General features: G+C 39.0%; 1 protein-coding gene across 6 annotated transcripts in view; it reads left to right on the top strand.

Annotated features, from left to right (window-relative positions):
• LOC131162298 (uncharacterized) overlaps window positions 1–24,615 on the top strand; it is a 73,904-nt gene that overhangs the window by 33,274 nt on the left and 16,015 nt on the right. For all 6 annotated transcript variants that reach the window (XM_058118613.1, XM_058118614.1, XM_058118617.1 and 3 more), the window contains 3 exons: window positions 20,369–20,524; window positions 20,807–20,905; window positions 20,982–21,124. In XM_058118613.1, the coding sequence (XP_057974596.1) occupies window positions 20,369–20,524; window positions 20,807–20,905; window positions 20,982–21,124 (398 nt within the window). The remainder of the gene's footprint in view (window positions 1–20,368; window positions 20,525–20,806; window positions 20,906–20,981; window positions 21,125–24,615) is intronic.

The raw sequence follows: 24,615 nt of genomic DNA, 5'->3' as shown, positions 1-24,615 counted from the left end.
TGTAGTTATTCCCATCTAGTTTCTGCCATTTCATTACGGTCAGATTACCTTTCCATTTCATCAAAACAACACCTTTGGACTTGTAATTAAAGACATTACATGTAACGACCCGGCTCTTTATACGAACCTAGATTGCTACCACACATACAAAATACCTGTACCTGATAAACATACATAAACAACCCGTCCTAAACAGGGACATACGGGTGTATCTCATACATAACTGTAATTCAAATGTTGCGGAAAAACATAAACATCCATAGGGATTCTATTATACATATACTAGAGTTCTAGCTGTATCTTTAATACATAGGATCCATACTTAAAACATAAGCTATATTACATCCCCAAAAGAAACAAACTAGGTTAACAACCCAGTACTAGTACAAAAACTTACTCCTATCAATCAGATTCTAAGCTCCAAAATCTCACTAGAAGACTAGGATCGATCCCCTGAAGGACCTGAAACAAAGGTTGTAAGATTGGGGTGAGACACTTCTCAGTAAGGTGGAAGATATTACAACAGCACGTGATTACATGAGTTTATTCCAGTTAGAACAGTTGCACAATTCCACATTCACATTGCTGCACCATAGGAGATATACAAATATAATTCAGCATCGTTACAAGCGAGAGTTCCCGAGGTTAGGGTAGAGTACATGCCCATACACCATACGATCCCTCCACACGGTACTCAACCCTGTGACCTTGCCCATTTTAGTTTTTAAATCATGTATATGAATATTTAGAAAAACGACTAGTTTTGAAATGTCATAATATGCCTATTTACCCCGTGGTACGGGTTGTGCACTAATAACTCTGACATGCCCTGTTCGTGTAGGCACTGTCAAGCATTTATTATATAGTCCGACTGCCCCACCTGGTCCATTATTTCACCAGTGCTCCCAATACTCTTGCAAGCCGACTATCTCTGTACCCACACTGATTCACATATGTGGTTGCACTTTACTTTACTAGCAATGGAACTGCACCTTTAGAAACTGGAGTATCTTTCAACTCCTTTAATCTGAAGTATCTTTCAACTCCTTTAGTAACAAGTTGTGGTCCCATTTATCATATATACAATTTACAATGAAAACATAATAACTTGTGCATTTCCAGTATTTTCACAATCTCATTAATGAACTAAACAAGCATTCTTTCTTTCTTTCAAACTAAGGTATCAACCGGCACACGTACTCTCGGTTTACCCTTTTTCACATATAAAGCTCGGTATTTAACCGACACCTATTTTCCACAGTTTCAGATAGTATAATGGAACCGTAGTTCCTATAGTTCATAACTGTATATACCAATGCATTATACGTCCATTTAACAACATATATCACGTTTGTTTCGTCAAAATTGCTTTAAGGAGCAATCGATTCAAAAAGTCATTTAAATGAAAAATGAGGGTTCAAGCATCTCCTACTAGTAGTTTAAAGCAACTAGGTAAGTTTTTAAAACGTTTGGAGATCATATGCAAAATCCCTAAATTTACCAAAATCATAAAAATAATTAAACCGACACTTTTAGCCAGTCGAATTTTGCAAACGAACAGTCATAATATACATAATATTATAGACTACAATTTTACCGGTTTACTTTTCAAAATAATCTGATGTAAATAAATCCCCTTACCTTAAACTTGAAACCGAAATACGAACGAATTGATCCAAAACGACGACTCGGGGTCCCCAAAACCTAAAAACCGAAGAACAATACTTCAATATAATTTCCTATACTACCGATCTACCGAAACGAAACCAAATTCAGACCCTTACCTCGATTTTAGGGAAAATCCCGAAATTCCACAAACGAAGATCCGTTCCACAATAAACGTAGAGATTCTCCTCTTGATCCACGTGGTAACGATGGATTGTAGATTTCGGCAACAGACGTCTTGAAATCCTAGAGAGAGAGAGGGTTGGTTCAAGTTCTAGAGAGAGAGAGAGAGAGAGAATGAGAGTTTATAAAATAAAGCCTAACTTAGCCTTTAAGTAATCAAAATAAATATCTCATCCAAGATATTTATATATAAATATCTCAAAATATTTCCTTTCAAAATATCTTGCCCAATATATCTCTTTATTTATTTATTTATTTTTTGGGTCGGGTTACTACAATCTCTCCTCTCCTTATAAGAATTTCGTCCGCGAAATTCTCCAACCGATACCAAGCATACTTTACCTTACGTTGGAGACCTACAAAAGAGTGGACAGCCACCCACAAAGCAGCTCCGATTTGAATTTATTATCTACCCCCGCTTATGGCGGAGGAATACCGTGGTTACAATGCAATGCTTCAGAAGATTACACACACACACACACACAAACAAAACTCTCCCGAAGACCATACCACCTATACTACTATACATAACTACGTACCATCAGAAAATAACTGCGGGTACTTCTGGCGTATCTCTGACCCTAACTTACTTGAAGCTTCCTCCACTGCATGGTTACGCCAAAATACATTCACTAGCGGTATTTCCCTAGTCTGTAACTGCTGAACTTTCCAATCTAATATCAGTACTGGTACCTCCTCATATGATAAAGTATCATTGATCTCTAGAGGTTCATAACTCAGCACGTGCGAAGGATCCGACACGTACTTGCTCAGAACCGAGACGTGAAACACGTCATGGAATCTAGATAGTGCTGGAGGTAAAGCCACTCGATAAGCAACTGAACCTATCCTTTCCAGGATTTCAAAAGGCCCGATATACCGGGGACTTAATTTCCCCTTCTTCCCAAACCTCATCACCCCTTTCATTGGAGCGATCTTCAGAAACGCCATATCACCTACCTTGAACTCCAGCTCTCGTCGACGAGTATCAGCACAACTCTTTTGCAGACTTTGAGCTGTCCTGATTCTTTCCCTGATCAATTCGACCTTTGTAGAGGCCTGCTGAATTAGTTCCGGACCCAGTATCTGTCGCTCGCCTACCTGATCCCAGTACAACGGAGATCAACACCGACGACCATACAATGCCTCATAAAGTGCCATCTCTATGCTGGCCTAGTAATAGTTGTTATACGCGAACTCGACAAGCGGTAGATACCGTATCCAACTATTACCGAAATCCAATACACAAGCCGGCAACATGTCCTCTAGCGTCTGAATAGTCCTCTCAGACTGTCCATCCGTCTGCAAGTGAAAAGATATACTGAATGTGAGCTACGATCACAAGGCATCCTGTAGACTCTTCCAGAAACGAGACGTAAAACGTGGATCTTGGTCTGAAACAATAGAAATAGGGACATCAAGGAGTTGTACTACCTCCTACACATAAAGCTCAGCCAACCTATTCAGAGAATAGCTGACTCTGATTGGAATGAAGTGTGTAGTCTTTGTTAGTCGGTCCACTACAACCCATATAACATTTTGACCATGCACCACCGCAGGTAACCCAGTTACGAAATCCATCGAAATGTGTTCCCATTTCCACTTGGGGATGTCAAGTGGCTGAAATGGTCCTGCGGATCTTTGATGCTCTGCTTTGACCTGCTGACATGTTAAGACACTGTTCTACAAAACGGGCGATCTCTCTTTTCATGTTGGATCACCAGAAAGATTTCCTCAGGTTTCGGTACATTTTCGTACTTCCAAGATGTACGGTATAAAGCAAACGGTGTGCCTCCTCCAGAATGACCTGTTTAATCTCAACGTCATTTGGTACACATACCTTGTTATAGAATCTCAACATCCCATCACCTAAGATACTGAAATCTGGCTTTAAACCATTATGGACCCCTTCCATAACCTCAACAAGCTCAGAATCCTGCTTCTGCGCTGCACGGATCCTCTCCTATAAGGTCGGCTGTACCACCAAGTTAGCAAGAACAACCCGATGATTTCCTTCCACTACTTCCAAGCCCAACCTTTTCAGGTCCATACAAATCTAGTGCCGAACTTCCACTGCAGAGACCGACGCATCCACAGACTTCCGACTCAGAGCATCAGCTACCACGTTTGCTTTACCCGGGTGATAGCTAATGATACAATCGTTGTCCTTTATCAATTCTAACCATCTATGCTGCCTCATGTTCAGCTCCTTTTGGGTGAAAATGTACTTCAGACTTTTATGATCGGTAAAAATCTCCACCTTTCACCATACAAGTAATGCCTCCAGATTTCAATGCAAACACTACTGCAGCTAGTTCCATATCATGTGTTGGGTAGTTCTTCTCATACTCTTTAAGTTGGCGAGAAGCATAAGCAACCACCCTTCCCTATTGCATTAGAACACAACCGAGACTTTTCTTAGAGGCGTCACTGTAGATAACAAATCCACCATCCCCAGACGGAATGGTAAGAATTGGAGCAGTAACCAGTCGCCGTTTCAGCTCCTAGAAACTAAGCTTGCACTCGTTAGTCCAATAATACCTCACGTTCTTCCTCGTGAGTCGCGTCAAAAGACTACAAACCAACAGTAGTAACCTGCAAGATCTACAAAGCTTCTGACCTCCTAAACATTCCTCGGTCTCGCCCAGTTCACTACTGCCTCTATCTTATTCGGATCTACTGAGACTCCTTTTTGGACACTACATGCCCTAGAAATGCAATCTGTTCCAGTCAGAACTCGCATTTCTTCAATTTAGTAAATAACTTCTTCTCCCTAAGTATATGCAGTACCAGCCTCAAATGAACTTCATGCTTTGCAACGCTCCTAGAATACACTAGGATGTCATCAATAAATACCACTACGAATTGGTCTAAGTATTCGTGAAAGACCTTGTTCATCAGATCCATAAATGCTGCAGGTGCATTAGTCAAACCGAAAGGCATAACCATAAATTTGTAATAGCCGTACTGAGTTCGGAAGGCTGTCTTTGGAACATCCTCCGCCTTCACCTTCAGCTAGTGATACCCAGATCGTAGATCGATTTTGGAGAAGATCTGCGTGCCCTGTAGCTGGTCTAACAGATCATCGATCCTAAGTAATGGGTATTTGTTCTTTATCGTTACCTTATTAAGTTCCTTGTAGTCGATGCATATCTTCATCTACCCGTCCTTTTTCTTCACAAATAGCACAAGTGCTCCCCAAGGAGAAACACTCGGTTGAATGTACCCCTTGTCTAGCAGCTCCTGTGCCAAACTCATGAACGCCTCCATCTTTGCATTCCTAACTATGGCTGGGAAGTACTGTCCAAAGAACAACTCTCTAAAACGGGCCCACGATATCGCCACTGGAATGGGTCGATGCTCCTCAAGCATTCTCACAGACTTCCACCATCTTTCTGCTTCGCTTGACAACTTACAAGTTGCAAAGACCACTTTCTACTTTTTAGTGCAGTTCAAGACGTTCAGTATCTTCTCAATCTCATCGATCCAATTTTCAGCTTGAACTGAGTCTGCACTTCCCATGAAAACAGGAGGCTTCAGCCGGGTGAACTGATCAATAGAACAACCCAGCTTAGCCGCAAGACAATCGTGCCCCCTATTCGTCCGAACCACCTCAGCCATTAGTTGTTGAGCGAAGTCCCGCAGAACATTCGTGGAGCCATTGCCAGCCTTAGGGCCAGCTCCCTCACTGCTAATGCCTCCAACATTGGCAGTATTTTCCCTAGATTCCATCCTGAAAAGCAATTGAGAAACTCATCTTAGTACTTTAATACTCTACATATCGGTTACTATCACAATACTAATAGACTCGTGTTTCCAATTCTACCTTCCCACTCTAACTCAAATTCCGCCCCTCTACTCGGAAACAAAACCGTCAATAGATTGCCGTAGTTTTCTGAACCCTTCGAAAGATCCAAAAAATCACAGAAGTCTGTCAATGTATTCATGTCTTCAAGTATAATAAGAAAACTCAAGGTCTTATCCATCTTCTTTTCTCTGGTATATTCTAGACTACAGAAACTAGCAAATCCTAAGTTCTGCACATATCCCTAACCAGGTAGTATGAATCAAATCACACTTCCGACTGGTTAAGGCTCTGATACCAACTGTAATGACCTGACCCTTTATACGGACCCAGATTGCTACCACACATACAAAATACCTGTACCTGATAAACATACATAAACAACCCGCCCTAAACAGGGACATATGGGTGTATCTCATACATAACTGTAATTCAAATGTTGCGGAAAAACATAAACATCCATAGGGATCCTATTAGACATATACTAGAGTTCTAACTGTATCTTTAATACATAGGATCCATACTTAAAACATAAACTGTATTACATCCCCAAAAGAAACTAACTAGGCTAACAACCCAGTACTAGTACAAAAATTTACTCCTATCAATTAGATTCTAAACTCCAAAGTCTCACTAGAAGACTAGGATCGATGCCCTGAAGGACTTGAAACAAAGTTTGTAAGATTGGGGTGAGACACTTCTCAGTAAGGTGGAAGATATTACAACAGCATGTGATTACATGAGTTTATTCCAGTTAAAACAGTTGTACAATTCCACATTCATATTACTGCACCATAGGAGATATACAAATATAATTCAGCATCGTTACAAGCGAGAGTTCTCGAGGTTAGGGTAGGGTACAGGCCCATACACTGTACGATCCCTCCACACGGTACTCAACCCTGTGACCTTGCCCATTTTAGTTTTTAAATCATGTATATGAATATTTAGAACAACGACTAGCTTTGAAATGTCATAATATGCCTATTTACCCCGTGGCATGGGTTGTGCACTGATAACTCTGCCATGCCCTGTTCGTGCAGGCACTGTCAAGCATCTATTATATAGTCCGACTGCCCCACTTGGTCCATTATTTCACCAGTGCTCCCAATACTCCTGCAAGCTGACTATCTCTGTACCCATACTGATTCACATGTGTGATTGCATTGTACTTTACTAGCAACGGAACCGTGCCTTTAGAAACTGGAGTATCTTTCAACCCCTTTTATTTGAAGTATCTTTCAACTCCTTTAGTAATAAGCTGTGGTCCCATTTATCATATATACAATTTACAATGAAAACATAATAACTTGTGCATTTCCAGTATTTTCACAATCTCATTGATGAACCAAACGAACATTCTTTCTTTCTTTCAAACTGAGGTATCAATCGGCACACATGCTCTCGGTTGACCCCTTTTCACATATAAAGCTCGGTATTTAATCGACACCTGTTTTCCACAATTTCAGATAGTATAATGGAACCTTAGTTCCTATAGTCCATAACTGTATATACCAATGCATTATAAGTCCATTTAACAATATATATCACGTTCATTTCGTCAAAAGTTGCTTTAAGGAGCAATCGATTCAAAAAGTCATTTAAATGAAAAATGAGGGTTCAAGCATCTCCTACTAGTAGTTTAAAGCAACTAGGTAAGTTTTTAAAACGTTTGGAGATCATATGCAAAATCTCTAAATTTACCAAAATCGTAAAAATAATTAAACTGACACTTTTACTCGGTAGACTATAATTTAACCGGTTTACGTTTCAAAATAAGCTGATGTAAACAAATCCCCTTACCTTAAACCTGAAACTGAAATACGAACGAATTGATCCAAAACGACGACTCGGGGTCCCCAAAACCTAAAAATTGAAGAACAATACTTCAATATAATTTCCTATAATATCGATCTACCGAACCGAAATCGAATTCAGATCCTTACTTCGATTTTAGGGAAAATCCCGAAATTCCACAAACGAAGATCCGTTCCACAATAAACATAGAGATTCTCCTCTTGATCCACGTGGTAATGACGAATTGTGGATTCTGGCAACGGACGGTTCGAAATCCTAGAGAGAGAGAGGGTTGGTTCGAGTGTGAGGGGGAGAGAGAGAGAGAGAGAGAGAGAGAGAATGAGAGTTTATAAAATAAAACCTAACTTAGCCTTTAAGTAATCAAAATAAATATCTCCTCCAAGATATTTATATATAAATATCTCAAAATATCTCCTTTCAAAATATTTTCTCCAAAATATCTCCTCCAAAATATCTCTTTATTTATTTATTTATTTATTTTTGGGTCAGGTTACTACATTACAATCCAAAGTTCTAAGTGATATCAAACTCTTCCTCAACTCTGGTGTATGTCTTACACTACACAACGTTTTTACAACACTATCAAACATTTTTATCTTTACATTTCTTATGCGAATGATTTTGCAAGAAGCATCAGTATCCATAAGAATTGATCCAGAATTCACTAACCTGTAAGTGCTGAACCACCCCTTGTTCGGAGTCATGTGATAAGAACATGCCGAGTCAAGTATCCAAGAGTTTGTTAGATTATCTGATCCTGCTAAAACTGATTAAACATCACCCTCACTACACGCTGAACCTCCTTCTTGAACAACATTCACAGATTTTGAAGTACCCTTATGTTTTTCAGATTTTCTCTTCTTCCAATCCGGACACTTCGGTTTCACATGCTCCTTTTTACCGCATTTATAACACCGGATTTCTTTCTTCTTCTTGGATTGATTTTGGGATTTCTGACTTGATCCATATTTAGATTTTCCTTTTCCTCGCTCGTTATTACCCTTTACCACAAGTCCTTCTCCTTCATCACATATTTTCAATCTTTGATGAAAATTTAACAAAACATTTGTTACCTCTTTAAAATTAAGAGTTACTTTTCCCCACGTAAGAGTGGTCACAAGATTTTCATAGGTATGAGTCGAGGGCAAAGAGTTTAACAACATCAAAGCTTTGTCATCCTCATTAAACTTAACATCAACTCTCATCAAATCACTAATAATTTAATTGAAAGCATTAATGTGTTGATCTAAGTTTGATCCTTCAACCATCTTAAGTCAATACAAACGTTGCTTAAGAAAAAGTTTATTATTAAGAGATTTGGACATGTACCGGCTCTCTAACTTTCGCCATATAGCCACTGGAATATCCTTCTCCATCACCCGATAGAGAACTTCGTTGGCCAAACACAAGTGTATTGTAGAAGCGGCCTTTGGTTGCAATTCTCGCCATGTTGCCTCATCCATTCCATCCGGTTGAACACCAAGTAAAGCCTTTCCCATTCCTTGTTGTACAAGAATATCTTTCACTCTCCTCTGCCATAAATCAAAGTTCCCGGTTCCATCAAATTTGATGATGTCAAATCTTGCAGAAGACGATCCCGATGCCATAACAACAATCGCTCTGATACCAATTTGTTGTGATATTGATGGAATAAATATGAAGCACAACGGAATAAATACAACAAGTGAAACACAACCAGAAAATGATAAATAGCAAGAACAACAACAAGATTTATGTGGTTCTGCAAAGCTTACATCCACCGAAGCAATGACACACGAATTTTACTATGAAAATCTCAAAGTACACAATACACTTCTCAAAATGATCACACACACTCAATACATGCCCAGAATGACATATATAGCAGTGTTTCGGAGGTTTCCCTCCGATTACCCAACCATCCTAATGTTCAAATTCAAAATTCAAAAAACTGCTCGTAGGCCAGAACTTCTCGTTAACGAGAACAGGGGATTCGTTGATGAGATCAAGAAGAACACTCGTTGATGAGAACAGGGCATCCGTCGACGAGCCCATTTTCTGCTATGGTATCTCAGGATCTCTGAATTTTTCTTACTCTTTGGATCTCCTTGTCGACGAGTACAGGACACTCGTTGACGAGTCTTCTGTTGCCACTTAGGGACACTTCAAAAACTCATGTTTTTCTTCCTTTCTTTGTGAATCTCACTAAGTATAAGAGCCACACACAAATGTAACACTCCATCCACCAACATTGCCAGGACAAGCCTACAACCACTGTGCACCCATCATTGCACTATTGTAATTGCTTTACTCCTGTCCCCAGCGCTCCACCAGCAACACCACCTCCACTGGCATAGTGTCACTAGTCTACCACTACCATGTGGCCCCAACTTCCACGCCATTGCCACCACATCATTGCTAACAAATGGAGTGATGTTGCTGGACGGATTGGATCAAGGGAAGGATGCAGTAATAAGAGAAAAGAATGTGAAATTAGAAGAGTAAAAATGTAGAAAAAACTCAGTTAGGGCCAAATGCTCATATTTTAATCTGCCCCTTATTGTCACCCATCAAACCTTTAGGCTTCCTCTTAACACTAAATGAGTAAACAATCTATAGGAATTAACATCAGAATCTAACTAATGAAACATAATATCAAATCTGAAAGAATAAAAGGAACACATAAATGTAGACTCTTTAAATCTTAAAGACCCTAGATAATCTACTAGATTATTAGTTTATGAAATCCTACTATACAAGTGCTGCAAAAATAGGATAAGTCCTAAGAATAATGAACTACAAGATTGTCAAACTTCCTAGAAAGCTAAGCATTTCTGTTTCAGGCCTTGAAGCTCATTGCATCAAACGACCATTGTGTTTTAGGGCATTCCTTTGTGTTCCATCTATGAAAGGGACATGATACTACTCTCAGTCCTTATTTTTCAGTCTAATTATGTTCTTCATATTGATTCCTTCACACGTGTATCAAACGGTGAAGGGTTGTGGAACCAATGGACCCACCATTGGTTTTGGTTGTCCTAATAGAAACTTTTAGGTGAATTTGTTTACTTGTTGTGTTGGAAGCATTTTTCTTTCCACATTTTCCCTAATTTATACTATTCTGTTTTCTGTTTGTTAAAGATATTGTGGTAACTTTATCACCCTCCCCCACCTTTCTCTCTCTCTTTGTGGCAGACTATGGTTATATCTTGTTGGTCAGTATTGGTCTTTTGGCCCTACACATGCTTAATTCTGTCTTCAGTATAGACTTTGGTGTTGAATTTTCTTATGCTACACTAATTTAGTGGCCATGAATTTCAAATGGAAAAAGGAAATTGTGGGGCATTTGGTTTTCCATCCAAATTTACTAAGTGTAGAGGCATCTGAGTTTTGTTTATGTTATGCTGGAATGTGTATACATAATAGAATTTGATAGAAATAGAGTATCAAACTTGGAAAATTTTGAAAGTAAGGATTAGGGCACACAGTAAATATATTTAGCGAACAGAGAAGATTAAACATTTTGCTTTGTGTATTCTTTGTGATTTGTTATAGTTTGTAAGTAGTTCCAACATTTCTAAAGAGATCCTTGTTAGGTTCTTTGCTTCTCCAACAATTGGAACACTTCACACATGGGTAGATTTCATAGGAGTTTAAAACCTTCTTTTCGGTGTTGTCCATGTGAACATCACGTTGGCACTGTAGACACAGTGAATGTCACGAGATAGCTGTTTGCTTATAATATTTCAAAAATACAATTTATAGTAAACATTTAGAAAAAGAAGGGAGGAAGAGGTGGGATAGTTGCATGCGTGCATGTACATGTATTATGAAAAGTTGTCCTACTGTCATTTGCAGTCTGCATGACTGCATCACAGCCATGTGCACAAGATTATTGACATTGTTCATTTAATCAAAACAAACCTATTAGGGTTATGTATAGCTTCATGAAATGTCGCCTAGGGGAGGGGGATGGTATCCAAGATAGTGTTGAAGTAATAAACTTGTTTTTGATCAGTCGCACAACATTGGATTTTGCAACTTTAATGAATTTATATCTTTTTTACACTTGTTTGATAGATCCATACCCAGATTAATGCAGGAATTAAGGTGAACATTATTCAAGAGTTGCGGTTTCTCTTCAGTTACTTAGCTGCGGGTGGTTCTCCACAAAATCAGGAGATAAATTGAAATGTCATTGTGGAAATCTTCAATTGTGATTGTGGGAGTTTTCTTGAGTAGTTAATACTCCTTGGTGTATAAATAGGTGTGTGTGTTGTGAATGTAATGTACATCAGAAAAATAGAGTTGAGAGAAGAGAGTGGGAAGTCGGAGAGAGCTGTGAGAGTTAAGAGAGTTTTGAGTGAGTATTTTATCTCCTCCTCCTCCTCCTTCTCTGTATTTTTCGGAAAATACTAGCTATCTCTCCTGTGGACGTAGGCAGAATTTGGCCGAACCACGCATATCTTGGTGTTGTTTTTGTGTGTGTTTTATCTTTGTTTTGTTCAAGTTTCCCAACAAGTGGTATCAGAGCCGTGTTGGAAAGTGTCCGAAAAGTTTTTCCAAAACCTCGATTTGATCGTATCATCGTGTAGTTCGCAACGAGACGGTCGCAACAATGAAAACGGCGTAAAAATCGGACTCTGAACGAAGTCACACTAGCCGTCGCAAGATTCAGGTTCTTAGTTTTTCAGTTTGAACGTATTCCTGCAATTCTATTTTGGCTGAAGGTTGAAGAAGGTGCCACATCACCCCAGCCACATCATTGGCCACGTACCACAGAGGCCCACTGCCATGCCATCGCGGGTCCCACTGACATGTCATCACGGGCCCTACTACCACGTCATCGCTTTTGGTGTGATATATTGTGCTAGTTACGTGTCTAAGGAAAAAATCTGTCTAGCAAAGTGGGACTTAAGCGGTCCATTGTAACCCCCTACTTCCTTGGGAATTTACTTTGTGTAACTTAGTATAATCATCACTAGGTCTCATTGCCACATCATCAACACCAACTCAGCAAACGGGGTCATAAAGGCTAGGGAATATTCCGTGAGTCGGGGAATATTTCGTGACTGAGTCAACTCACTCTAGAACGGGGTTTTTGGGCCGAGTCAGCCCATTTCAGGTCTGTTTTTGACAAGTTCAAGCTTGTTTCTAAGGTTTTGGGCTGTTCCAGACACAATCGTGTAGTCGGTCTTGTGTGATTTCGCTCCGATTATATCGTTTGAGGAAGTGAGAACCAAAAACTCAAGTCTATTCTATGGAGGATTCAGGCGCGACATCAAATTATACTCTTTGGAGACCGAGGATGGAGGATTTCTTGAATTGCAAGGATCTGGTAGATCCATTAGAAAATGAAGGTAAGAGACCCAGCTCAATTTCTGTTCAAGATTGGAGTAAAATGAATAGGAAAATTGTTGGTTTTATTAGACAATGGATAGATCACAGTGCATTCCATCATGTTGCCTAGGAGACTGAAGCTTATACCCTCTGTAAAAAGTTGGAGGATATGTATCAGGCTAAGACGACTAGAAATAAAGTCCTCCTTATGAGATGATTAACAAGCATGAAATTGAAAAGCAGAACCTCCATAGCTGAGCTCACTAGTGAATTTCAAAACTTGCTGAACCAGCTCGTCAACGTAGAGTTGAAGCTTGATGATGAAGTTCAAGCCTTATTACTGCTTAGTTCTTTGCTAGACAATTGGGAGACATTGGTTGTATTCCTAGGGAATTCAGCTCCTGGAGGCAATCTTACCTTGTCATTGCTTAAGGATGCTTTACTCAGTGAAGAAGCCAGACAAAAGGAAGCAGGCATGGATCAAACACATGCCCTTGTCACCGAAAACAGAGGAAGACCTTAAGCAAATGCGAGAGGTAGGAGTAGAGGCAAAAGTAGAGGACGGTCTCAGATACGTGATGGCAAAAATCAACAAGGTAAATATGTTTGTTTTTATTGTGGATTGTAGGACATGTTAAAAGGAATTCCCGCAAATTTCAAAGAGATCAAGGTCAAAGCAGCAGCCAACCGAAGAAGGAAGGGGGTGAATCTCTGGTCACCCATATGGGGGACGTGTCACTTCTCTCAGCTGATGAAGAGACGTGCCTTCATGTAGCAAGTCAAGATACTAAATGGGTGGTAGACACAACAGCTTCATACCACGCCACTCCTCATGCTATTTTCTTCGCTGCAACTGAAGACGGGGCATCACCGAATCTGTGGCACAAGAGACTCAGACACATGGGAGAGAAAGGTTCGTTCACATTGGCAAGGAAGGCACTCATCAATGTGTCAAAAGGTACACCATTAAACCCTTGTGATCATTGTTTATTTGGAAAACAACATAGAGTCTCGTTTAATTCCTCTACAAAGAGAAGATCAGAGTTGTTGAGCCAAGAAAGCAATATTCTTGGGGATAAGTGCAGGAGTCAAAGGATACCATCTTTGGTGTTTAGAGACGAAAAAAATGATTTTAAGCAGGGATGTGACTTTTGATGAACTTGCGATGATGAAGAAAACAATACGCAAGGAGTCATAAGTTGAAGAAAAGACCAGTGGTACTCAACAACAGGTGGAGGTTGAGACAATTTTGGGAAACCTAGTGAGAAATGAGACTACACAAGGTAACTCTCTAGTTACGGTGGGGAATAGTTTACAAGAAGAGGAGATTTCAATTCGAGAATCTTCACAGCAACAAGAATCAATTGTTTCTCACAGGCCAAGATGAGAAATTCGAAAACTTGCTCGGTATACTGATATGGTGGCCTATGCACTTTCAGTTGTGGATGATAATGTTCCTTACACTTTCAAAGAAGCAATGAGGAACTCTGAATCAGACAAGTGGAAAAGAGCGATGGATGAAGAAATGCAGTCTCTTCATCAGAATCAGACTTGGGAGCTAGCCCAGCTGCCCCAAGGGTAAGAAAGCAATTGGTTGCAAATGGGTTTATGTAAAGAAAGAAGAATTTCCAGATGCAAATAATGTTCGCTTCAAAGCTAGATTGGTAGTTAAAGGCCACGCACAGAAGGAAGTCATTGATCATAATGAAGTATTTTCTCCAGTTGTTAAACATTCTTCCATTCAAATTTTGTTGGCTTTGGTAGCACAATTTGATCTTGAACTAGTTCAGCTCGATGTAAAAACTGCATTTTTACTTGGTGATTTGGAAGAGGAAATCTATATGACTCAGTCAGATGGATTTCAGGTTGCTAGAAAGGAAAATTAGGTATGTAAACTGGGTAAATCGGTGTATGGTTTAAAACAGTCTCCAAGACAGTGGTACAAACAATTTCATCAATTTATGATGAGTTAGAAGTACATCAGAAATAAACATGATCATTGTGTTTATTTTCGCAGACTACAAAATGGATCTTTTATATATTTACTCTTGTATGTTGATGATATATTGATAGCTTCAAAGAATAGGGAAGAAATCAACAAGTTGAAAAGTCAGTTAAATCAAGAGTTTGAGATGAAAGATCTTGGTGAAGCAAAGAAGATACTTGGCATGGAGATTTGCAGAGACAGAATGAGAGGAAGAGTTAGTTTGTCACAGAAACAATATTTGAAGAAGGTAGTACAGAGTTTTGGCATGTTTGAGCAGTCAAAACCAGCAAGCACTCCTCTTGCTCCTCATTTCAAACTTAGTGCGGCTTTATCTCCTAAATCAGATGAGGAACGTAAGTATATGTCTTAGGTTCCTTATGCAAGTGCTGTTAGTAGTCTGATGTATGCAATGAGTTGCACTAGACTTGATATTTCACAAGCTGTTAGTATGGTGAGCAGGTATATGCATGATCCGGGTAAAGGACATTGACAAGCTGTGAAATGGATTTTGAGATATATTATGAATACAATTTATGTTGGTATAGTATTTGAGAAAAATAATACTATTGATCAACGTGTTGTTGGATATGTGGATTCTGATTTTGCAGGTGATTTGGATAAACGTCGATCAACTACTGGATATGTTTTTACATTTGCTAATGGTCCGGTGAGTTGGAGGTCTAGAAGCAAAGTACATGGTAGCTTCAGAGGCTGCTAAGGAATCTATTTAGTTGCAGAGTTTACTTGAAAATTTGGAAGTTGTTCAGAAGCACATTGTTGTGTTCTGTGATAGCCAAAGTGCTATTCATTTGGCAAAGAACCAAGTCTATCATGCACGAACGAAACACATCGACGTTTGGTTTCATTTTATGCTGGATATTATTGATGGAGGCAAGATACTTCTTCAGAAGATTACTACAACTGAAAATCCCGCAGATATGTTGACAAAGATTATGACAACAATCAAGTTCAAACATTGTTTGGACTTGATCAATATCCTGCAAATCTGAATATTTTTTGAAGGCGCCGATGATGTGGAACTCTAGAAAATGTTGGTGACTGAAAATTTGTTGAATTTATCATCAAGGTGGAAATTTGTTGTTTTTTGTCCCACATTGGTAGAATAGTTCCACATTAGTATAAAAAGTTGTTTTGAATTTTTTGTATTATTTGTCCTACATTGGAGGTAAGTCTTTTTTGGACTTGAGGTTGGAGCTATATAAAGAGCTCAAGTCTTCATTTCAAAAACACACCTCAATGTTGTACTTTGTCAAGAAGTAGTGGATTGATCGTCGGCGTCTGAGGACGTAGGTAATTTAATACCGAACCTCGTTAATTTCTTGTATTATTAGTTTATGCATTGCTTTAGTTTCTTATATATTCAATAGTAGTAGTTATAGTATTGGTGTTTGGCCCAAGTGGGGTGCCCGACATAACACATAGTGGAAAATGAACCAGAAGAATCCCCAATCCAAATCCTCGAATTAGCATCCTTTTGAGGAATAAAAGAATTCAGCATATTCATCCACGCCATGTTCTCAGACTCTCTCATTGAGATTCCTAAAGAAATGAAAATCCCAAGAAAGATATTCCCTCTCTAAAGAACAAAAAGGATTGGTCCAAGCATTATGCAAGAGACAATCTAGAAAGTTGAGGGAACAAAATATTCCAAAGGCGCCTCACTCACCCAAACATCTTCCCAAAAACAAATATGATTCTTGTTTCCAATATGACCACGGGTAAGGGGAAAGAAAAACTGAGCCACTTGAGAAATAATTTCCAAGGACTAGCATTAGAAACCATGCCACTACCTCTAGTACCCCATTCATTCCTATGCATACCATACTTGCTTTATATAACCATATACCATAAAGAGTCAACCTCCAGAGGGAATCTCCCATGCCATTTACCTACTAAAAAGATGTTTTAGACACCAAGTTCCCAAGGCCTAAACCCCCTTTGGACTTGGGTCTTTTCATCTTATCTTAACTAACTAAATGATCTATCTTCTCATCCCTAACACCTGACCACAAAAAATCTCTCATAATTTTATCCAAGGTTAGGGGCACCCTTGTTGGAATTCTAAAAGCACAGAAAAAATATATGGGAATGTTTGAAAGACTAGCACTAATAAGAGTCATCTGCTAAAGATAAGTAAGTCCTCTTCCAACCTTCCAATCTACTACCCACTCTCTCCACCACTGATTCCCAAAAAGTAAAGGAGTTAGGATTGCCACTAGTGGAAGCCCCAAGTAAGTTAAAGGCCAATCCAAAATATTACAATGTGCTAAATTAGAAAAAGTCTCTAAATCATGCTCACCCAAATTGATACCCGCAACCCCACTCTTAGACATATTGATCTTTAATTTCGAAATTTTCTCAAAAATTTTTAACGACATTAAAACCTTTTGGAATTTCACAATATTGTCCTCGAGAAACAAAAGGGTATCATCTGCAAATTGGACGTAAGAAACAACAATCTCCTCCCTACCAACCTTAAGCCCTTGGATCACATCAAGACCTTGATCATGAAATCAATCTCCTATCTCAACTTGTATGAAGCCTTAAACCAATCTCTCGGCTTGCCTACCCGTTGTGGCGAAACTCTTGAAAAAACTCCATAATGTCATCTTTAATTACCTCCCAACTCTTGAAAAAAGGCCATGGTGAAACCATCCAGACTTGTAGCCTTATCGCTATGGTCCTCACTAATAAGATTCCAATTAAACCCCTTTAGAATCACTCTATGCTCAAAAGTCTCGCATGAAAATATCATGGAAGAAACCCAAAATATTGTGGCTAGAGCTAATTCTCTCGAAACTGGAATCAGGAGAAGACTCAGGCAGAGTCCTACTCGCAGGTCGCCAGTGCATGGGGCGCATTGGTTGCTGGCGGGAGGACTCCAGTGATGAAATGTCAGTCGAGTGTAGATCTTGTGATGGGGATTACAGTGGTGATGGTGGTGTGGTGGGAAAAGTACAGGATGTTGGGCATTTTGAAGGTTTGACATCTAGGCAACCTTATGTCGGTGCGTGGGATCACGTGTGGGCAGCGATGAGAGTTTTCTGGTAGCTCTTTTGGTGGTGTCCATTTTATATGTTGGTGTGGGTGGTTTCATGAAAATCTCTGAAGGTAAGGGTGTTCAAAGAATGAGGACACGACTGGAATTTTACGAAAATTTCAGAACTGCTTTTCCTTTTATTTATTTTTTAAGAATCTCCCTACAACTTCTGAATTCGTAGAACAATTTGATGTTAAAAAAGCAGTAGAATTCTGAAATCAAAGAGAGAGAGAGAGAATAATGAGATAGTGTAGAATGAAGAAGAGAAGAATAAGAGAGAGAGAGAGAGAGAGCAGAGACAGAACAGAAGATTCAGAAACAGAACAGGGGAAGAAAAAGAATTAGAGATGGAACATAGAAGAAGAGAAGGAGAAGAGCAAAGATGAAGATCGGGGGAAGAAGAGAAGGGAAAGAGAATTAAGGGGAAGAGTGAGGGGAGAAAGGATGGGTTGAAATGGAGGAATGGAGATCATGGTTGGGCTTTGATACCGAATGATGCATGGCCAGCATCAATGGTCAGCAGCCAGGGGAGAAATAAGAAGAAATTGACGAGAGAGGGGAAGGGAGGAGAGAGGAGATACAAGGGAGAACTCACATTCACTTCTCAAATTCAAATTCAACAATAACTGTCTGCCAAATGGTTTTCACACACTTTGTAATAAAGCCTCTAAGACATGAAATTGCAAATATAACCCTCACATTACATGGAGCTACAAATAAACCCCTAAATCACTCAAATATTACAACCACCACCAAATACACATGATCATAAACTAATTAATACTGAGCACATAATAAACTACTAACTAAACCCAACAATCATTCCAATTCTTCTTAAATATTCTCCAACAAGGATCTTCCCAAGGCCTTGCTTCATGTCCTACATCACGTTCACACTTTCATCGGCAGTGGGGATGTGGTGGCGGTGTCTATGGCTGGGGTTGTTGGGTGGCAGTGGTTTAGGAGGAGGTGTTCATGGATGTGTAAGCCAGGAGGTTAGGAGGGTAGGGACTAACTGACTAAGTGCAACGAAATTTTCCATCAGAGGGTAATATTGTCAATTTTATTGTATGTAGATATGGCAAATTATTTTTTGATATGTTTTACCCCTGCGTCAGCTTTTCTTAACAGTTGACTGATGGACACATAAGCAGCAGCAATTAAAGGTGAGGTATCTCAAATTAAGGGGACATGTTTGTAATTAAGATGCAATTTTAAAGGGACTCTTTTGTAGCCTGCTCTGCAGGGCTTTGGGAATGATGTTTGCAACCTTACCTCGACATTTGGAGAGTCTGTCTGTTTATGTGAACTAAACATAAAACCTTCAATCTTGTGTGTTTCACCCTTATTCTGCAAATCAGGAAATTAGGCTGACCACCGAGACAGAATGGATCTGTCTTTGGAAATCTTTCTTGAGAATTGTTTGCCAGGATGGCTCTCTCAGTTGTCCAATTATTTGTATTTGTGGTGCATGCTTCTTAGTTTTGATGGTGCATGCTTCTTAGTTTTGATGAACTTTTGTTGTCGTAGACTCGTAGGAGGTTATCCACCTTGAATGTAGTTTGCTGTTGAAGCCGTACTCTTTTTTCCCCATATTTTCCATTTAAAACATATATGATATACCCTGTATTTTTTAAGCTTGAAGAAGATTTCAGCTAGAACATCACTGAGCACTAGGATTTCTGAGTCACTGAAGAACAGAATATGAGTTGGCTAATTATGGCAGTGCTATGTAAAAGTTATGAGAAAAAATATGTAAACAGCTGTGTACCCATTTATTCAGACTTTTTTCTTTATGCACATATACTTATGCTTAAGCATATTATTATGTTTCATTTCTATTTGAGATGTCATACTACAGCACCATGGTGAATGACAGGCCTCTTTCTTTCTTATATCCTCTCTTACCTTTTGGTCCCATAACCAAAGCATCAAACAAACCCTGTTTAAGTCCTTATGTTTCTTTAAAGAGTTTTGAGTGTTAGTAACCACTGATAGTACTTTCAATCACGAAATAATTCAGGAAATGTAATCAAATAATCATTTGTTGACAAATTGGATCATATGCATATCTGTGTTTCTGTTACTCTTCTGTTTCTCTTTTTCCACCTTTATAATAATATGAACATGTTGAACATGGTACCCGAAAGTATTGCCTACCTTAGCAACCCCTCCCCATCTTCCCCCCAAGAGTGACCTAATTATATCCTTTTTGAGACAAAATATAGTTGAATGCACGAGTGAATGCTTGGAGGAACTTCTTACTATGTATAAGAATATGAATATGAATATGATACGCTAATAAGTTATTGGTATGAGCTAATAATTTTTTATAACTTATATAAAAAATTAATTTTTTGTAGTAAAGGGCTTTCTTAGTGGCTTCAAATGGTATTGAAATTCATATTTTTCATCTAAATGGAGCTATTGGTTATTTTAATTCTGTAACCTTTATCAATTATGTGCCTTTTTCATTTAAGAAATTGAATATGTTAGCTTTAGGAATTTGATATGAATGATGATTGAGCAGAATTCTGCAATACCAAAGAGTGTGCATGGAATTCCAATGCATGCATTCGCAGATCAAGGGAATTTGCTGGTTGGTGAAGGAACACAATTAGCTGTTATGGATGATCATTTCAAAGCTCAGAGTTTAAAGTCATGCATGGACCACCTACATAAAGAGGTACTATCCTGTACCATGAGTGCATTTGAGAATTTTCTATAGATTGTTGGATGGCTCCTACGTACAATCATTCCAAAGATGGATGTTCAAAATTTCATGTTCTGCTTTGTTTTTTTGTTTTTGGTTTTTTTTTTTTATTTATTTAATTTAATTTAATTTTTTAACTATGTCACAGTTTTGGAAGGCATGGGAATATCAATTTTGACCAACTTCAAATTTTGATGTAAAAATTTGATTAGGATAATTTCTTATGGCAGCTTGAACTAAATCCTTGTTTTGCAGTTGGAACGGATGATACATGACAACTCTCTCTTTGCACAAGATAATAATTTTGATCCAAATTTTAAAGGTTTACAAAGAGAGTTGATACAGTTACATAAGGTAAATTTATCTATATCCTTGACATCTACAGTGCTTTAGTGCCTCTCTTTTAAATTTTCATTTTTGATTTATTTAGGCAAATGAAAAATTGGGAATTATATTCCCTTTGTTTAAAGAATTTCCAGTCAGTGGAAATGCGTTGGAAAGGGTGATTGCTTTAGAAATTGAGCTTGCTGAAGCATTGCAATCAAAGAAGAAATCAAGCATCCATTTTCAGAGGTATATCTATTGCCTATTTACTTCTCAATTGAAGTGTGGAATTTGTTAAAAAAATTTCTTACTCTTGGAAAGCTTAAATATGCTTGTTGATTACCCTGTTTGGCTTAAGCTGCAACTTATTTACAAGGCTCTAATCTAAGGTTGAGGGTCATTAAGCTTTGGCCCCATGACTTGTTTCTAGTGGACCTTCTCAATGCTAAAAGGCTACACCTTGCATTGTGAGGTGTGAATTTCATGTTTGGAAGCATTTCCTTGTGTTCAAGAGCTGTGGAGATATGCTAGACAAGATATACTCAAATCTCGTTTCATTTTTTTTTTAACATGAAAGGATCATATGCATGTAATTTCTTTCATATGCACTGTTAACAAGCATTATCTTAACCTAAAAAGGCACCTTTTATATTAAGAAGTGAATGTAGTTATCATGACCTCAACCATTTCCCTTTTTTCCATGCATTCCCTAACCTTTCATCATATTACTTTGTTAAAATCCCAAGTACCATTGTAAATAATAAACAAATTAGGAAAGTGGGTAAATGTGGGGGATTTGATATTATTCGGTAAGGGGATTGTTTCCTTGTTTAGAATAGGTGATTGTATTATATAAGATTGGGATGTACATATGAAAAAATTAATTCAATGTAATTCAAGGCTTCCGCTTACATGGTATCAGTGCTAGGGTTTCTTAACCTTAGCTAACAATGGCCAGCAGCACTAGCAAAGGGGCAACCTCATCTAGAAAATTTGACAGGGATTCCGAGGTTATGTCCGCTGGGGATTTGAATGGGAGACAATACAACCTTTCCAACCTCAGTGGAGAAATTGAACGGGAACAACTTTCAAGAATGGGCTCAATCCATAAAGTTGGTGATTGAAGGAAAAGGGAAACTAGGTTACCTTATTGGAGAAAGGAGGAAACCCGACCCTACTGATGTTGTCGCCTTGCAAAAATGGAGATCCGAAAACTCCATGGTCACGACTTGGCTCGTTAACTCGATGAAGCCAGTGATTGGTAAAATATACTTGTTCTTACCCACGGCGAAGGATGTCTGGGACGCCGTTTGCGAAACCTACTTCGATGTTGAGAGCTATTCACAAATCTTTGACATCAAATCTCGGTTGTGGCAGATGAGGCAAGGTGATAGGGAAGTCACGGAGTATTTCTGGAAGGAGCTCAATCTGAGCATTGACGAGGAGTGAGAGTGTTCCGATGATAGCACACGATACCGAATGAGGCTAAAAAACGAAAGGGTCTTTGAGTTTCTTGCCGGCCTCAATCAAAATCTGGACGACATGAGGGGACGCATCCTTGGCCGGCGACCTCTTCCTTCAACCCGAGAGATCTTCGCAGAAGTTAGGAGAGAGGAGAGTAGGAGGCGTGTGATGCTGAGGTCCCAAGGTGAACGGGTCGGGCTGGACCTGTTCGTATCCGCCCCAAACTCAAATGGGAACACTAATGGGTTTGATGTCTCGACCCTTGTATCGAAAGGCCCACGGGCATCCAGTCAAATGACCACAAAAAGGTAAATTATGGTGTGAACATTGCTGCAAAACAAGCTATTCAAAAGATACCTGCTGGGAGATTCATGGAAAATTGGCAGATTGGAAGCTGAGACAATACCAAAAAAATCATGGGTACCAGGCAAGCATTGATGGGTCAACTGAAAAATTACAAGGAGAAAAAACCAATAATACCTCCCCAAGTAGTGCATTCAGTCCTGAGCAGTTAGATCAGCTGTATAAAATGATTTCGTCAATTCAACATCGGGTCTGTCTTCCTTTGGTTCCTTGGCTCATCGAGGTAATTATTTGTCAGCCTTAAATACTACATCCTGTTACAAATCTCTATGGATAATTGACTCGAGTGCATCTGATCATATTACTGGTTCTTATCAATTGTTTTCATCCTACTCACCATATGTTGGGAATTTGAAAGTAAAAATTGCAGATGACTCCCTCTCACCAGTTGTTGGTAAAGGAAGTATTCGCATATCTGACTTTGTAACTTTAAAATCTGTCCTACATGTTCCCAAGTTATCTTGCAACCTGTTATCCATCAGCCAGTTAACGAAAGACTCAAATTGTTCTGCTAAATTTGTTTCATCTCATTGTGTTTTTCAGGATCTGTCATCGGGGAAGACGATTGGCACTGCTAAGGCATATGAGGGACTCTACTACTTTGAGGAGGCAAGCTTGAGTGAACCATGTGATACTGCAATTTGTGATTTAGCATCTATTTCTAGAGATAGTGAACTTTTGTTATGGCATTCAAGGATGGGTCATCCCAATTTCCAATATTTAAAACGTTTGTTCCCTTCTATTTGTTCAAATATAATGTCTTTTGAGTTTCAATGTGAAGTGTGTGAGCTTGCAAAACACCGCCGTACTTCTTTCCCATCATCCATATACAAACTATCTTGCCCATTTACTATGATTCACAGTGATTTGTGGAGTCCCTCACGTTCCCTCAATCGCACCAATACAAAATGGTTCGTTACTTTTATTGATGACCATACTCGTCTTTGTTGGGTTTACTGATTGAAATACAAAACTGAAGTTCGCTCCATTTTCATCAGTTTTCATTCCATGATTCATACACAGTTCCAGACTCATATTCAAATTTTATGTACTGATAATAGTACGGAATATTTTAATACTATTCTGGGAACTTATCTTCAAGAAAATGGAATTGTTCATCCGAGTTATTGTGTGGATACCCCTCAACAAAATGGGGTTGCTGAACGAAAAAATAGACATATACTTGAAGTAGCCCGAGCATTAATGTTCACTACCAACATGAAAAACTATTTTTGGGGAGATACCATCTTAACAGCTACACATCTCATTAATCGAATGCCGAGTTGAGTACTTTCCTTTGCCACCCCTCTTCAGAAATTCTAGGAACACTTTCCTACCTCTCGACTCCCCTCCGGTCTCCCGCTGAAAATCTTTGGTTGTACTACTTTTATTCATGTTCATGCACACCACCGGGATAAATTGGATCCCCGTGCCGTTAAATGTGTCTTCCTTGGTTATTCCCCTACCCAGAAAGGCTACAAATGCTATGATCTTGTCTCAAAAAGGTTGTTTGTTAGTCTTGATATTACTTTCTTTGAAACCACTCCTTATTTCCCAAAACCCTCTCTTCAGGGGGAGAAATGGAGGGAAGATCGGTTCTTTGACTTCTTTACTACTGAATCCGCGTCATCTGAACCCGTACCACCTATTAAGTCTTTCATTGCTTCATTCCCTGATCCATCTATCGAGCCTTCCAGTGCATCACTTCCTGACCTGCCAAACACAACAGAACACTTAACCTCAGGGGGAGATACAGGAAAGAAAAACAACGCATACATACTTGTTTACTCAAGAAAGCTGAACACAAAGAATAGGGAGAATTTCATACCTAAGGCACCAAGAGCATTGGAACCGATGATGGCTCCGAATAACCATGAGTCCACGCCCAATCCTGATCTGGTAATTGAGCTTTC

This window comes from Malania oleifera, chromosome 8 (genome assembly GCF_029873635.1).
Source record: "Malania oleifera isolate guangnan ecotype guangnan chromosome 8, ASM2987363v1, whole genome shotgun sequence".
Classification (NCBI taxonomy): domain Eukaryota; kingdom Viridiplantae; phylum Streptophyta; class Magnoliopsida; order Santalales; family Ximeniaceae; genus Malania; species Malania oleifera.
Note: the sequence above shows the minus strand (reverse complement) of the source record. Positions and strands in the feature narration are given on the sequence as shown.